The 17,821-nt window shown below is 45.2% G+C and overlaps 1 protein-coding gene across 1 annotated transcript in view; it reads right to left on the bottom strand.

Annotated features, from left to right (window-relative positions):
• LOC139264487 (collagen alpha-1(XXVIII) chain-like) overlaps positions 1-17,821 on the bottom strand; it is a 405,978-nt gene that overhangs the window by 48,231 nt on the left and 339,926 nt on the right. Inside the window, exons 25-28 of the mRNA XM_070881040.1 lie at positions 9,576-9,644; positions 6,098-6,166; positions 4,344-4,412; positions 3,812-3,880 (exon numbers count right to left, since the gene is read on the bottom strand). Coding sequence (XP_070737141.1) covers positions 3,812-3,880; positions 4,344-4,412; positions 6,098-6,166; positions 9,576-9,644 — 276 coding nt within the window. The remainder of the gene's footprint in view (positions 1-3,811; positions 3,881-4,343; positions 4,413-6,097; positions 6,167-9,575; positions 9,645-17,821) is intronic.

Below are 17,821 nucleotides of genomic sequence, written 5' to 3'. Positions count from 1 at the left end.
CGGCCATGCAGCGGAATCAAGTGGCTGCCTCGTTGCAGTCGATTTGCCGCCACGATCCAAATTCACCTCGTGGATTTTTCGGCCTGTCCCCATTTCCACCCCATTGCTGCCGACCACCGCAAGTGCACACTGCCGAACTCCGGCACCTACATCCCAATCCGCACAAAATTTACCTGCCAAAACCTTTCATCCGCGCATAGTGCCCCCAGCAGCTTTTTCTGTTGGGACACCTTGTTTTGTGTGTGTGAGCCATGACATCATGGCGGCCCTTCAAGGGGAGGGCGCACTGCCGCGGCCGCCATGGTTTTTTTTGCCGGCCGACTTCCCGATCGGCCTGACAATTATGGCCCCGGGTTCAGCCGGGCCTCCAACAGACAGCCTGACACCCCCTTTTGGGTGCCAGACTGCTGGTCCGGCCGAAACCCTATCCAGTGGCCCAGTGGCCGAACCTACAAAATCACTGCTTCTCTCCCCGTTAAATGAGCAGAGAGACGTGGTGACGCACGCGTGTACTGACGTCACCACTGCTCCTCCACTGAGTGACTTCCGCCCCTCACCAGCACTTACCGCTACACTTCTGCCCCTATTATGGCCGACTTCCGGTCTGGTCGAAAAAAACGACAAGTACCTGAATATCGATCAGGCGTCGACCTCTTCCCATACGGCAGTAAGAACAGTTAAAATAATCGTAGGTGCACCAGGTTTCTGGTGGGCCTGAATTTCGGCCCCCTGAGCACCACACTTCAGAAAAGGATATACTGACCTTAGAGTAGGTTCAGTGCAGATTCACCAGAATAATACCTGGGCTAACAGGGTTTCATGCTGAGGACAGGTTGCATAGACGAGACTTCATAGAATCATAGGAGCCGAAATTCACCTCCGTGCGAAATAGCGCAGACCTACCATTTCCAAAGTCAGCTGGCCACTGCAATGGATGCGATGGCCTATCCGGAGAAAGTCAACTACTCAAACTTTTTTTTCAAGCGGGGCGGATGAGGCCTCAACATGGGGGTGGAAATGGAAATGAAGCAGAGTGGCCGTCACTAGGGGGGCGGAAGTGGGGCTGGGACTTAGTCTCCACCACTGTCAGTCAGCAGCGCCGCGCCGATGACATCATCACGCTGGCACATCAACACGTCTCTCCTCTTCAGTTAAAAGGGAGGGCCGCTGCGAGCTCTGCATCTTTTTCAGTTAGGTCCACTGGGCCACCAGGGACGGTTTCGGCCGGGCCAGCACCCTGGCATCCAAGAGGCCTGTTAGCGGCCCGACCGACAAAAAAAAAAATGGCATCGCGGCAACGCCACCTCCCCTTTAAGGGCAGCCGTGCCTCCAACCAACAAGGCCCAACAAGAGTGCACCGACACAAAAAACTGTCGGGAGCACCGATCGGTGAGTGGGAGACTTTTGTTGGTAAATTTTCCTCCCGGAGCGGTCTGTTGTGGTGCGCACTCTGATGACGTCTTTAAGACGCATCTGCAGGAGTGGGGCGGATCGTCACACCACAACAAAAAGCCCCGAGGTGAATTTAGCAAGCGTCGGCCAGGCTGCCGCAAGTCGGCGGCCATTTGGCACTATCCCGTGGCTGAATGGCCTAGCTCTAATTTTAAGGTTGTGCCTACTTGTTCTGGACTGCCCCGCCAGAAGCCTTATTGGGAAGCTGAATTTCAGCCCCATAGAATCAGAGACATAGAAGGAGGCCATTCAGTGCTTGTGTCCGTGCCGATCGAAAAAGAGCGCCCCAGCCTAATCCCCCCCCTTCCAGCACTAGGCCTGTTACCTTGTACATTATGGTTCTTTAAGTACACATCCAAGTACTTTTTAAATGTATACTTTTATTCACTTTAGTACTGAAGATTATGGGGTGATGTAATTGGTGTGTTTAAGATGATTAAATTAGTTGATCGGATAGAAACAGAGAAACTATTTCCTCTGGTGGGGGAATCCAGAACAAGTAGGCACAACCTTAAAATTAGAGCTAGGCCATTCAGGCGTGAAGTCAGGAAGCACTTCTTTACACAAGGATAGTGGAAATCTGGAACTCAACAAAAACAACAAATTGTATTTACATACTGGCATTTAAAGAAACCCAAGGCGCCTCACAAAAACATTATCAAACATAATTTGTCACCGAGCAACATAAGATATTTAGGTGGATGATCAAAAGGTTGGTCAAAAAGGTAGGTTTTAAGGAGCATTTTAAAGGAGGAAAGCGAGGTAGAGAGATGGAGAAGTTTTGGGAGAGAATTCCAGAGCTTAGGGCCTCATTAGCTGAAGGCACGATCACCAATAGTGGAGCGATTAAAATAGGGGATGGGCAAGAGGCCAGAATTGGAGGAGTGCAGATATCTGTGAGGGTTGTAGGGCTGGAGGAGGTTACAATGAAAGGGAGGGGAGAGGCCACAGAGGAATTTGAAAACAAGGATGAGTTTTAAAATTGAGGTGTTGTTTAACCGGGAGTCAATGTAGGCCAGCAAGCACAGGGGTGATGGGTTAGCTGTGAGTTAGGACATGGGCAGCAGGGTTTTGGATGACCTCAAGTTTACGGATGGTGGAAGATGAGAGGCCAACTAGAAGAGTGTTGGAATCGTCAAATCTAGCGTTAACACAGTCATGGATGAGGTTTTCAGCAGCAATGAGCTGAGGCACGGGCAGAGTTGAGCAATGTTACGGAGGTGGAAATAGGCGGTCTTAGTGATGGCATGGGTATGTGGTTGGAAGCTCATTTTGGAGTCAAATACGACACCAAGGTTGTGAAGAATTTGTTTCGGCCTCAGACAGATGCTATGGAGAGGGATAGCTAGGGAACTGAGTTTGTGGTGGTAACCGAAGACAATGGCTTTGGTCGTCCCAATATTTAGTGGGAGGAAATTTCTGCTCACCCAGTACTGGATGTTGGACAAGCAGTCTGACAATTTAGAGACAGGGGAGAGGTGGTGTTGAGGTAGACCTGGGTGTCGTCAGCGTACATTTGGATACTGATGTTGTGTTTTCAGATGATGTTGCCAAGGAGCGGCATGTAGATGAGAAATAGGAGGGGTGGGAATATGGATAGATCCTTGGGGGACTTCAGAGGTAACGGTGCGGGAGCAGGAAGAGAAGCCATTGCAGGTGATTAGGTGATTCTCTGGCTATGACTGGATAGATAAGAATGGAACCAGGCGACTGCAGCTGGATGACGGTGGAGAGGCGGTGGTGGAGGATGGTGTGGTCAACTGTGTCAAAAACTGCAGAGATCGTTTGCCACTGTTACAGTCACACAGGATGCCATTTGTGACTTTGATCGATAACAGCCATTTTGGTACTATGGCAGGGGTGGAAACCTGATTGGAGGGATTCAAACATGGAGTTCCGGGAAAGATGGGCATGGATTTGGGAGAGCACAGCTCATTCAAACTCATGGAGAGAGAGGAAAGAGAGAAAAAGATGTTGAGGCTAAGTGAAATAAAAATTTCAAAACTGAGATTGATAGATTTTTGTTAGGCAAGGGTTACAGAACCATGACAGGTAGATGGATTTAAGTTACAAACCAGCCATGATCTAATTGAATGGCGAAACAGGCTCAAGGGGCTGAATGTCCTGTTCCTGCTCCTATCTTCTGATAGGCAGGGATTGTGTAGTATAATAATTTAAGGAAAATAAAAGGTGCACTCCTCATAAGAATGCATACTGGCTTAAAGTTTATTTACATACTATAAACATTAGACTTTGCAGAGGCAAATAATGTATGACTCAGATGGCATTATCATTTCAGATCATTGATTAAACATTTTTATAGTTAACATTCTGAGAGTGATGATCAATTTTTATATACCTTTTGTCCTGGTATACCTTCCCCTGCTGGCCCTCTAGGACCCTTCAAACCTGGAGATCCTGGCGCTCCCTGCGGATTACGGATTGTGAAAAAGATGTTGAAATTCACCAGTTTTTATTTTTCTAAATGAAACACATCAATCTTTATATTTAATTGATATTGAAAACATCTTTTATTAAACGGATTCCATTGATGTAAAGGACCTTTAGTGTTTCTTCATACTGGAGAGTGCACTAAAGGTTAGTCATATCTTAATTCCTATGAAGATATAGAAATGAATTGAGTTAAGGTCACTATTCTCCTCACCATTTTTCAAATACTGATGGTTGAAACTACTTTTCCTCCATCACTCTTTAACATTTTTAAAGTAGTCCCCTTAGACAGATAGCTCTCAATATAAGTTTACCCACTCCATGCTGTAATATGACTGAACAATTAATACCATAATATGTCAATATGGAATGAGATATATCAAGATCAGATGAGAGTTCAGGAAGGAATGTCATGCTGGTTACCTGCTCAGCTTTATTACCTTTGGTCCTTGTATGCCCTCTCCTGGAGGTCCTTTTGGTCCAGGCAAGCCGATTCTTCCAACAGAACCCTACATTAATTATTAGCAGACAGTGGAATAAATCAAATGATATTGTTCCATGGTTTACATGAGATTTTCTGGTCACCTTACATGTAATACACCTTAAACTCTTGATTTATCAGTTGTTACATTGCTCTTGTAGCTATGGAGATAAGCGTTTCCATTAGGTTGCGCTGGTATTTTCGCCCAAAATCGGCCAAACCAGTGTAAAAGTCCTGGGATTTCAAACACAAGTTACGTTCAGCGCAAATCACGTTGCCACGATCTTTTGCCCTGGTTTAAAAAAACATTACGCTGGAAAACGCCCCACCCACAAAACTGGTCATGCCCTTAGACCGAACTAAACATCATGGAGAGTTACCATTAATTGTGCCTTTTGCAAGCCTTCGAGGAGTTTCTTAAAATAAGCTTTTTTTAGTTGCAAGGGCACCTTTTAAAAGTATTTTAATATTTAAAAATATTTACGAAGAAACTGATTACTGTACACCCGATTAATGGAACTAATAAATGGTTCTGCATAGTTTTTTTTAAAGTCATTTTCACTTATTTAAAATAAGATTCCTCACAGGTGGTGGTCTAGACACTCATTAAAAATGCTTATTTTTTGTGATAAACTCATTTTCACCTGTATTAATAAAACTGTATCAGGTTACCATTCTTAAATATATCAAGGAATATCTTTAATGCAAAAAAAAATGTTCTAAAGCACTGCCCGATTGCGCTGGTTCATGGACGATTTAACATTTGTGATTATGTAAATGAGTTTGAGCGGAAACTTGAACCATAAAATCAGTTAGGGAAACGAACACAGTTTTGAGCACAATTTGCGCCTGGATTGCTGATTTCGCCCAAAGCCAAAACCCTACCCAAAGACTTTATTTCAGCTACTAAACTACTGCCACTGAAACCTTTATCCATGTTTTTGTCACCTTTACACCTAATTTCTCTAAAGTTCTTCTTGGCAACCTCTCTGTCACCCTACAAAAATCCAAATTGCTCAAAACTCAGCTGCTTGTATCCTGTCACTGAATTAAGTCCAGCTTGTCCATCATTCTTGTCTAACTTGACTTCCATTGGCTCCCGGTCCGCCAGTGCATTGAATTTAAAGTCCTCATCCTTTTCATCCAATCCTTTTAAGGGTTTGCCCCTCCCTATCTCTGCAATTTCCTTCAGCCTTATTTCTCTTCCCACAACCTTTGATCCCCTAACTCTGTTCTCTTGTGCTTTGTCTCCTTCCTTTGCCCCACCATCGCTGAAAAAATCTTCAACTGCCTCAGTCATACTCTCTGAAGCAACTTTCCTAACCACTTTGCATCTCTTCTCTAACTAAAGTCGACTCAAAAATCATCTTTCCAATCAAGCTTTTGATAACTTCCTCACTCCAACACCATGCCTTGGCATTTGCTCCTTTATTCCTTTATCGACTAATTTATCTCCCTACCCCCTCTCTGTAACATTTTCTACATTGACAGTGGCATATAAATGCAAAATGTTGTATCATACAATGAAAGAATAGTATTCATCTGCATTTTTATTATAAAATATGCATGCTGCATTAAAAATAGCATATTAACTATATATTGTAACATAAGCTGAATGATTTCAAATTTCCAATGCACACTGCTGTAAACATTTAGAAAGCTCGAACTGAATAACAAAGTTATAACCGTTCAAATTTGTTTATCAGTACTAACCTTTTGACCAGGATATCCTGTTCCTGAAATGCCAACTGGTCCTGGTGGTCCTAGAAGGCCAGAATCACCCTGAGAAACATGTTCAAACTCATGTTAATGATAATACATAAAGAATCAGTAATAATATGCATGAGAAGTACAAGTGAGGATTTCAGTAAATGTCTGCAACAAGCCAATTTTATCAATTTTCCTTACGATCAGTTAAATAATACTTTCTGAAAGTGTGCAATACTTTCAAGTTAAAGCATCTCCATTTGATCTGGGCATTATTTCCTCAACATTCCTCAGGGATGTGATCCTGACAGTTATGCCTCTAACTCCACAAAAGATTGGGGGTGAAGGGAAGAAGGGCCACAAGGAGCGGTCTTTGATGGATTGGGTGCTTCTACTCCCCCCCCCTCCAATTCCATCGATGACAACAGAAGTGCTGGCTAAATTTTGCTAGCCCAAAGAAGGTACATGGTATCCATCAACCCACCAGCCCCCACCCCATCCCCTGGAAAGTGGAAAATCCTACTCCCAGTGGACCCTGTGTCAAGGGGCTACTTAGAAAAGAATATCTGCCTAATCTGCAGCGGTTCAGGCCCTGATCCCAGCCTGGACCCCAGCTGGATTCCACATCTGCCAGGTATTGAGATGTATATCCAGGCCAGCTAGGTGCTGACTACAGGCTGGGTCATGGGAACATTTGATGCATGGGTCCCTACCCTTGACCTTGCTTCCTTACATCAGTGACCTTGTTAGCGAGGGTAGAGGTTCCGCCCCATATGGCCAGTCAGGAACTGCAAGGCCAGGACCTGCTGTACTTGGGTCCTAGCAAAGTTTGTGACCATTTCAGCAGGCGCTCACTGAAGTTAAGTTAGGAGTCTGCTGGGGCATGTAAGGAATTTTGGCTCCTGCATACTTTGGAGAGATTCTTACCTAGGAAAGACAAATTATAAGAAATGCTTTATAACGCACAGGTGTTTGGGGAACACAGAAGCAAGAAGTCTCAGCAAAGATGCCTGGGATTGGGGCGGGGGGGAAGTAGGTCAGACCCATAAAGTTACATATGGCTAGCCAAGCATGACTCCATAATGTATGTACAAGAATAACCACCTCAGAGAGATCAGATTGAGATGTTATGAAATGTTTATCCTTGCTTGTCTGCACTGCTGAAACTGTTCATCCTGTAATATATGCTCCATTGGCCAAGTTGGAAGTCTTACAAATGTTTTCTGGACCTCACCTTGATTCACACCTTACTTGGTGGCTACTACAAAGTGAATTCTCACCCTAACACAGATGAATTCAAACCTTTACACTTCCTTCTACAGCTGCTAATGGATAAACCTCTGTATCCTGGTGGAAATGATTTTACTGACTTGCTATTATATCAGAACAGAATTCTCCAGACTTGAGTCTCAGTGCCCAGGAGAGCCTCCTCGGCCAATCAAGCCTACCAGACATTTTCTAGGACACTGTGACTAAGGAGTTGAAGAGCTATTACACATGGAAACTGTACCTTCACCATGACATTCTAAATAGTTTGTGATTTCCTCCATATTTGTTAAAATGGTCTTGCTATGTCTACTTTAGCACCGTGAAATGAGAGTGAATTTGTGTCTTCTCTGTGAGCACACTGTGGGGTAATTGTGACTTTTTGAGATAGTGTAAAACAGACAATATTGATTCAGCTGCCAGTTCTCCATCTCTCCTTATTTTAATTTCCATTGACTTCACTGTTTGGGGCAGCGAGTAAGGTTGTACATTTCTGCAAGTGTGCTAAAAAGGGCGGTCGGGGTGGGGGGAGCACTAATTTATCAGTGACTGCACTCAGAGGAAATTAACTGCCTAAATCTCAAAATATTTTGAATAGTAAGCTTTGATGGGCAAGACTGATCCTTCCACACCTATGTGCATTTCCAACAATGATCAGCTGAATTTATTTCCTCCCGAGCTAATGGATGTTGAGGCCATTTATAGTACACTAAATACTACCCCAGTTGAGATCAGCCAGAATAAGAACGTAAGAACATAAGAAATAGGAGCAGGAGTAGGCCATTTGGCCCCTCAAGCCTGCTCCACCATTTAATACGATCTTGGCTGATCCGATCATGGACTAAGATCCACTTCCCCGCCCGCTCCCCATAACCCCTTACCGGTTAAGAAACTGTCTATTTCTGTCTTAAATTTATTCAATGACCCAGCTTCCATGGCTCTCTGAGGCAACGAATTCCACAGATTTACAACCCTCTGAGAGAAGAAATTCCTACTCATTCCATCCTCATCTCAGTTTTAAATGGGCGGCCCCTTATTCTAAGATCATGCCCTTTAGTTCTCGTCTCCCCATCAGTGGAAACATCCTCTCTGCATCCGCCTTGTCAAGCCCCCTCATAATCTTATATGTTTCGATAAGATCACCTCTCATTCTTCTGAATTCCAATGAGTAGAGGCCCAACCTACTCAACCTTTCCTCATAAGTCAACCCCCTCATCTCCGGGATCAACCTAGTGAACCTTCTCTGAACTGCCCCCAAAGCAAGTTATATCCTTTCGTAAATATGGAAACCAAAACTGTATGCAGTATTCCAGGTGTGGCCTCACCAATACCCTGTACAACTGTAGCAAGATTACTCTCCATTCCCTTTGCAATAAAGGCCAAGATTCCATTGGCCTTCCTGATCACTTGCTGCATCTGCATACTATCCTTTTGTGTTTCATGCACCAGGACCCCCAGGTCCCGCTGTACTGCAGCACTTTGCAATTTTTCTCCATTTAAATAATAACTTCCTCTTCGATTTTTTCATGCCTAACCTCATTATGTTCCATCCGCCAAATTTTTGCCCTCTCACTTAGCTTGTCCAGGTCCTTTTGCAGGTTTTTTGTGTCCTCCTCACACATTGCTTTTCCTCCCATCTTTGTATCATCAGCAAACTTAGCTACGTTACACTCGGTCCCCCCTGAACAGGAATCAAACTTGACAGCCTTCCTCATCTGCATGACTCTCTACCACATGACAGTGTACCCACGCACTGAAGCATATAGAGAGTTAACAAAGAGAAAAATCTGATCAATGGTTCTAAACATAAAAGCCATGCAAGTACTAATAATATCACTCCCAGTAAAGACTTTTGGATGTGAAATGGAACAATTGTCCGCTACCTCTCTTTTTAAAAGCTATATTCGTTTCTAAGAAAATTACAGTTGGCTAGTCCCAATTTAGCTTCTAATGTGCTCGAAGTCTACAGTCTGAAACATTAATTGCACTAACTGGAGAATCTTGCTTTGAAAGGTCACATGGCAAGAACTGTGGAAAATGTGAAAATGGCATAAATATATTCTTTTGTAACTTTATCACATTACCTTGTTTATTAAAAGCAATCTAGCAGCATCTTGTGATACCTAGTTGGGAAAGCGTTGAACTTTTGCCACGTGGAATGAACAGCAAAATATTAAATGTTCATCTCTGAACTTGAGAAGCACAAATGTAGATTTACCTTTGATCCAGGAAATCCTTTACCATTTTCCCCTGGGTCACCGTGTGGACCTGGCAGTCCTTGTGCTCCCTAAAATAAAATTATAAAGATATCCTTGTATTCATAGAGGGATTAAAAGATTTTAGATAAATAAATCATTATGTGACTATCATATGTAGATTATTAAAATATTGTCGAACTGGTATTTTTCGCAAGAGATCCAGGAACTCTACCTATATTCAAGATTGCTTTTAATCGAAATAGTAAACATTTCAACATTACCAACAGATAACTAGGGACACAAAAGCAAAATACTGCGGACGCTGGAATCTGAAATAAAAACAGAAAATGCTGGAAATCTCAGTGGGTCAGGCCGCATCTGTGAAGAGAGAAAGAGAGTTAACGTTTCAGGTCTGAGACCCGTCATCAGAACTGGCAATAGTTTAAAATGTAACAGATTCTTAAGGAAGTGCTGGGGCCCTGAAAGGGAGAGGGAGAGGGGGGAAGGGGGGGGCAGGGGCTGATGAAAAGAACAAAAGGGAAGGTCTGTGATAGGGTGGAAGGCAGAAGAGATTTGAGAGACAAAGGGGATGATGGGCCAAATTGAGATGGTAACAGCACAAGTTAGGAAACAAAAGATGAGTCTAGATAGGGTGTGAATGGCAGAATAATTACCAGCTGCCACAGGAAACTGAGAGAAACAAAACAAAAATAAAAAGGGGTGGGGGGAGTTTTTATTTTTTTTAAAACGAGGAAAGGGAACAAAATATAGGCAGAGGTTATGGTCTGAAATTGTTGAACTCGATGTTGAGTCCGGAAGGCTATGAAGTGCCTAAATGAAAGATGAGGTGCTGTTCCTCGAGCTTGCATTGAACCTCTTTGGAACAGTGTAGGAAGCTGAGGATGGAGAGGTCAGAGTGGGAGTGGAGTGGAGAATTAAAGTGACAGGCGACCGGAAACTCTGGGTCATCCTTGCGGATTAAACGGAGGTGTTCCGCAAAGCGGTCACCCAATCTGTACTTGGTCTCCCCAATGTAGAGGAGACCACACCATGAGCAACGAATATAGTATACTAAATTGAAAGAAGTACAAGTAAATCGCTGTTTCACCTGGAAGGAGTGTTTGGTGCCCTGGACAGTGGGAAGGGAGGAGATAAAAGGGCAGGTGTTGCATCTCCTGCGCTTGCATGGAAAGTTGCCGTGGGAAGGAGAGGGGGTGCTGGGGGTGACTGTGGAATGGACCAGGGTGTCGCAGAGGGACTGGTCCCTTCGGAATGCTGAGAGGGGAAGGGAGGGGAAGATGTAATTGGTGGTGGGATCATACTGGAGGTGGTGGAAATGGCGGAGGTTGATCCGTTGAATGTAGAGGCTGGTGGGGTGAAAGGTGAAGACAAGGGGAACCCTGTCGTGGTTCTGAGAGGGAGGGGAAGGGGTAAGAGCAGAGGTGCGGGAAATAGAATGGACATGGTAGGAGGTCATGTTAACCATGGCGGAGGGGAATCCTCAGTTGAGGAGGAGGAAAAAGGAAGACATGTCAGAGGCACTAGTGTGGAAGGTGGCATCGTCAGAGTAGATGCGGCGAAGACGGAGAAACTGGGAGAATGGAATGGTGTCCTTACAGGATGCGGGATGGCAGGAAGTGTAGTCCAGGTATCTGTGAGTCAGTGGGCTTATAGCGAATGTTTGTCAATAGTCTATCCCCAGAAATGGGGACAGAGAAATCGGGGACAGGTAGGGGGGAGTCGGAGATTGACCATGTGAAGGTGAGGAAGGGTGGAAATTGGATGCAAAGTGAATGAAATTTTAAGTTTAGGGCAAGAGCAGGAAATGACACCGATACATTCATCAATGTACTGGAAAAAGAGATGAGGGAGGGGATCCAAGTAGGGCTGGGGATACTGCTCAAAACCCACTCCTTGGCTAGTATACTAATATTTGTTGGTTAATAAGGGCACTTTTACAGCACCATTTTATGTATCTCAATGCTGAGGAATAATATTTAGGTTTTCCAAGCAACAACATTTTGCAGTCAACAGTTTGCATTTAACCGTGTGATAGCACATGTTCAATAGAAATATTGGATTTTGCAGTGGCAAAGATGCTGAAACAGTCAGCATTTGCTGAAAGTGACAACAACCTCTGGAGTCAGCATTTGCGCAGATAAACGCGGAAATCCAGAAACTGCGGTCAGTCATTCCCTGCTCCTCCACAGGTTGCACTGTGGAACTCCCCACAGCCGCCAATCAATCCAAATCACAGTTCCTAACGAAAGCTTCCCCAATTACACTAATGCTGTTAACTCCCCCCAATCCCGAAAATATGTTGTTGAAAGATGTGTAACAGGTCAATGGCACACCCAGCCAAGTCAACACTGCAAAGTCCTTCTCACTAACATCTGGGGACTTGTGCCAAAATTGAGAGAGCTGTCCCACAGACTAGTCAAGCAACAGCCTGACATAGTCATACTCACAGAATCACACCTTTCAGCCAATGTCCCAGATTCCTCCATCACCACCCTGGGTATGCCCTGTCCCACCGGCAGGACAGACCCACCTGACGGTACAGTGGTATGCAGTTGGGAGGGAGTGGCCCTGGGAGTCCTCAACATTGACTCCAGACCCCATGAACATCTGAAGCTGGAATTAAAGAGTTAAACACATTTTAGATTAGGAAGGCAAAAACACAATTTGCTGATGTGGCAAAATTGGTGGGTGCAACTGTAGACAATAGTGCAATTCCTGTTATTCAGAGCTAATGTTGTAGGCCTACGAAGTGGCTTCCTGTTGTTATTCAGAACTTAACCGGAGTAACTAGGCAACAACTACTCCAGGCCTTGAAGGAACTGGGGCGTGATTGAAGGTCAGCGGCCTCCCCTACGGAGTGAAGGTGACCCGCGTATTCACAAGATAGCAGTGTTAGGGGGCCGGCAGTGTGACATGTTAGTGGATACTGGGGCAGCGGTCTCTATTACAGACATCCCCTTGCCAACTACCCGAAAAATCATGACGGTAAGGGGGGTGGAAGGGACCAATTTGACTGCCAAATTAAACAAGGTTGTATTATTGGAAGTAGCTGGGATCTTACTACCGGCCCAATTTTACATAATGCCCAACAATGAGGGTACGATACTAGGAATAGATTTATTGAATCAATTAGGGGCGCTGGTGGATCCCTGGGGAAAGAAGGTAATTTGGGTAAAGGCCAATGGTCAGAAGGCAAGTGTGTCAGGGAGGCAAGGTAGGTTCGATGGACATGCTAAAATAGGAAGTGCCCAGATCATAACAAGTGATTGGGATGCGCTAGGACAATGGGAGGCCGTCTGCCGGCACGTCAGTGGAGTTTGGGCAACATCCAAGCAAGACTACGGATTGGTGGGCGGGACCCTAAGGTGATCCCAGGAACTGAACATACCTCACATAAACAATATTCCATTAAACCAGAGGTAATGACCGCCGTAAAACAAATCATAAAGGAGTTATTAAATAATGGGATACCTAAAGAAGCGGAAGGAACTACCAACTCCCCGTTGTGGCCAGTGAAGAAGCAAGACGGGTCATACAGGCTGACCATTGACAACACAGCTTTGAATAAGGTAACCCCAAGACAGCGCCCCATTGTGGCAAGCCCCACTACCATATTTAATGGGTTGAAGCACAAACACCAGGTGTTCACAGTACTAGACATAGCCAACGGTCTTTGGTCCATACCCCTGGCAAAGAAATCCCAGGATAAATTTGCCTTTACGCTGGATGACCACCAGTATACTTGGATGCGGGTCCCACAAGGATTTCACAACAGTCCACAATATTTCATCGAACCATGAGCCAGGCCATAGAAAAAGTGGACCTGACACCATACAGAAGTACAATACTGCAGTGTGTAGACGACCTGTTGATAGCCTCAGAAGACGAAAGGGGGCACACAGGCACGCTTATAGAGATCCTAGAAGCCTTACGAGAAGCGGGGTTTAAGGTAAACCCAAAAAAGACACAGATTGGACAAGCCACAGTATAGTACTTGGGACACCAGATCTCCCAAGGCACTCGGAAAATGTCCAAGAAGCCATTCGAATCATGCCCCATCCAAAAACAGTCCGAGGAATGCGCAAGGTACTGGGACTCTTTAACTACTGCAAGAATTTTATACCCAACTTGGCAGCAAGGGGGAAAACCATCCCTAGAGACCATAGAATGGAGTCCCGAGCAAGAGACGGCATATGGAAATCTGAAGAAGGCCGTAATGTCCGCCCCAGGATTGGGACTCTTGAATATAGACCTCCCTTTCCACATTTACTGTGAGAACCAAGAAGGCTTTTATAGAGCCGTGCTAACATAAATGCACGGGGACAGAATGAGACCCATAGCTTACTATTCAACCCAACAATCACCAGTAGCCGTGGGCTTGTCCAGATGCGTGGCTGCACTAGACTGCGCCAAATGGGCAGTCAAGGTCAGCGAACCTGTCGTGATGACAGGCAAAATTGTCCGACACACCAAACACACTCTGGTAGAAATGTTGAATACTGGACAGTTCCGAGCCGTCTCCAATGTCTGCCGAGCAAAGTGGGAAGCCGTTTTACTGCCCCACGATGAATCAGTAAAGATAGTCAGAGACAACGGGGAAAACCCGGCAGAAGGAATCCTCACTAGGGGGGAGCCCCACAAGTGTAACGCATTAGAATGGGAAGATTCCCCAGGGAATGTGAGTGAGGTAGCTCTCGAAAACCCAGACCTCACATTGTATGTGGACGGATTCCGACGGTACTGGGATTGACGGTATTAAACCAGCATCTCGAGGTAGTGAGGCAGGAAGCGCTGGACGGAGGCCTTTCGGCCCAAGTAGCAAAATTAACCGCCCTGACGGAAGCCTTATTACTGGCAGAGGATAAGACAGTGAATATATATACAGATAGCAGCTATGTCTTTGGGGTAGTACATGACTACATGGTAGCATGGGTAAGGAGAGGGTTTGTTACCTCTGGTAGCGAGGCCACCAAACACAATGAACGTATAAAATTACAATTAGAAGTAGCCAGCAAACCAGCTAAAGCAGCAGTGATAAAGGTAAAGGCCCATCAATGAGTAGTGGATAAAATACAGCGTGGAAATGAGGCTGCGGCCAATGCCGCCCGCGAAGCGGCCACAGCCGCTGACATAAAGATAGAGTCAGTCTGTAACATTACCACAGAGGAGGACATAAACACAGTTAAACTGCACGCAGATACGAACGAGGAAGAAAGAGCAGAATGGGAGAGGAAGGGAGGATCACCTGGTATAGACTCCATGTGGAGAAAGGACGGAAAGGTGTTGACCTCTTCCTGCATTCGGCAAATGATCATGGAGTTACACCACGGCATTAACCATGCCGGACGTAATGCCATGATAGCCAATATCTCACGGGATTGGTGGTGGCTGGGAATTGGGCGCGACGTTGCTAAACATTGTCAGCATTGTGTTACGTGCGCCCAACATAATCCGGGAAAAATAAAGATGGCGCACCAACCCCGCCCATGGGGACCATGGGAAAACATACAGATTGATTTTACTGGCCCCCTAATAAACTCCAGGGGAAGGAAGTACTGCTTGGTGATTATTGACCAGTTTACAAGGTGGGTGGAAGCATTCGCCACCCGCAATTGCACCACAACCACGGTAGCCCGTATATTAGCGGAAGAGGTCATTCCTAGATGGGGGATTCCCATTCAGATAGATTTGGACCAAAGGACTCATTTCACGGGAAAGGTAATGAAGGAAACTTGTAAAATACTGAATATTAAGCAGAAATTCCACATCCCCTACCATCCCCAGATTTCGGGAATGGTAGAAAGAATGAATAGAACCCTCAAAACCTCCCCGAGTAAAGCAATACAGGGAACCGGACAGGCATGGCCGGAGCTCCTGCCCACCATATTGATGAGACTGCGAACCGCACAACAGGACTCACCCCTTATGAATTAATGACTGGATGAGCAATGAAACTCCCTGAGGGAATAGTTACAGGAGGAGTAGAGTTAGGAACTTTACATGATAGAATTAGGAAGTATGTGATGGAGCTGAGTAGGCAGTTGAAAGGTATGCGACAGGAAGTGCGAGATAATCAGGAAGAGGAAGACGAGGATAAATGAACAAAACCCCCAGCGGTAGTACCCGAGGTGGGGGCAAGAGTAATGGTCAGGGTGTTATCAGAAAAACCTGGATTTGCCCCTCAATAGAGCGGACCTTATGAGGTACTGATTAGCGGAGACACATGTGCATGTGTGCATGCGTAAATATGAAAAGTCGGGGCAGGTGGAAACACTGGTCTCAACTGAAAGAATATAAGGGACCTGACCAATGACTGACCCCAAATTTGTACCAATATACCTCTCTGAATGGTATGCAGAGGTATACGACAGTTGGGTAAATGGATTAGTAGGCAGACTAAAAGGAGGGATCTGTGTCATATTTGTAATGTTAAGCATAGTCGTTGTGATAATCAGGCTGTGGGAGAGGACCAACAAGAGGAATAGGAATGGCCAAGTGAAAATGGTAAGGCTGTGACCCCAGTATGGGCTGTCCAGATTGTGTTCGCCCAAACAGGTGACTCAAAAGGATACGGTTATTGACCTTGTTGGGCCTGCTGGGACTGGCCAGAGGAACAGAATACACAGTGACGCTGTCCAACAGATACGACAGCGAGATTATGATCCCCAAGGATGAAAAGGGGATCACACACTACTTCAGGAACCAGAAGAAACAATGTTGGGAGTGTCACCCTAATTCTCACCCCATCTAAAAAGAATCAGAGGGTGAGGATGGCGACCAATGCGCTAGTCCACCAGTCCCAGGATGCTGGAAGGTAGGGTGTGATCCGGGATATAAGTTGCTAGATTGTCCCTGGATAACCTAGACCGAAAATAGGGGGGGAACAGACCACCTTTAAAGTCCTCGCGTGCCTGAATAATAAGGCCATAGCAGATCGGGCAGCGCTTGGATGTTGGAGCTCAGAAATAACCCCTACACCCACACCAGAAACTCTGAATCCCCCACCACCAGATTGTCCACAAACAGAGGAAGGGGCAAGTGGAGGCCTGGTGATAAAGAAGACAAAGGAAAAGATACACTTCGGAATACGCCAGAAGATAATCACGATATTTCTAAATCTGACCGATCTAACGATCCCCAGTTTCTGGGTCAAAAACAATAGGCATGAATAAAAATCTGTCACTGCGGGCCTTAGATGGACGCGAGTCCAAGACCCTGACGTTTATCACATTAAAAGGGAAGGTTAGACGAAAAAGGGAGATATTAGAAATGATGGGCACGGGTTATATGGCAGGCGTAGCCACGGTAAACGCTATAGATCTCCAGATGGTAAAAGAGCAGGTTAACACACTCACCCAAACCCTAAGAAGGTTGCTGGAAAGGAGAAATGATAATGAGAAAATGCAGGCCCAATTGGGAGATGGGGCCGAATGAGAATTGTTACAAGTGGCCCACACACTAAGGGATCATGCTAAGACAATTAACTTAATAAACGCGAACCAAAAGTACAATAGCGAAAGCGGACAAAACGCTGCGGTATGAGCTGGGTATGGAGCATGGATGATAGATACAGTAGAACATAACTTAGAACAGCTACAAAAGGGGGAGGTCCCAGATTGGATAACCAATGATCTATTCAGGGAATGGACCTTGAGAAAAAGGGAAGCAGACGCCTGTGAAATCAGGCAAAACAGCCATGCATGGGTTCCTAAAACTAAATGTGTAACTGGTCATCAGAATATAATCGGATTTCTACTGTCAATACCACAATATGATGTGACCAAGGGAAACCTCCTGTATAAAGTTGACAATATAGGAGAAATAAGAAACCAAACACGGGTCAGATACCACAAACTGCACCAATACGTTATTAAGAAGGGAGATGATACCAAGGGTGTGTGCATTAAAGATTGTTATAAGAATAACCAGGTTGTTTTGTGCCGAGAACATCCCAAATTTGATCAAGTTGACTGTGGATACAGCCGCACAGAAGGACGCGTCCTGAGCATAACCCCTCTGATGCCGGATTTCAAGACAACAGCAGCACCATGAAGTAATGGGCAATGGTGTGAGGCGTGAAGGTATGAGGCGTGAATTGGCTAGGATTGATTGGCGAATGATACTTAAGGGGTTGACTGTGGATGGGCAATGGCAGACATTTAGAGACCGCATGGATGAACTACAACAATTGTACATTCCTGTCTGGCGTAAAAATAAAAAAGGGAAGGTGGCTCAACCGTGGCTA

The sequence above is a fragment of the Pristiophorus japonicus genome, chromosome 5 (assembly GCF_044704955.1).
Source record: "Pristiophorus japonicus isolate sPriJap1 chromosome 5, sPriJap1.hap1, whole genome shotgun sequence".
Classification (NCBI taxonomy): Eukaryota; Metazoa; Chordata; class Chondrichthyes; family Pristiophoridae; genus Pristiophorus; species Pristiophorus japonicus.
This window is presented reverse-complemented; position numbering and strand designations above follow the sequence as displayed.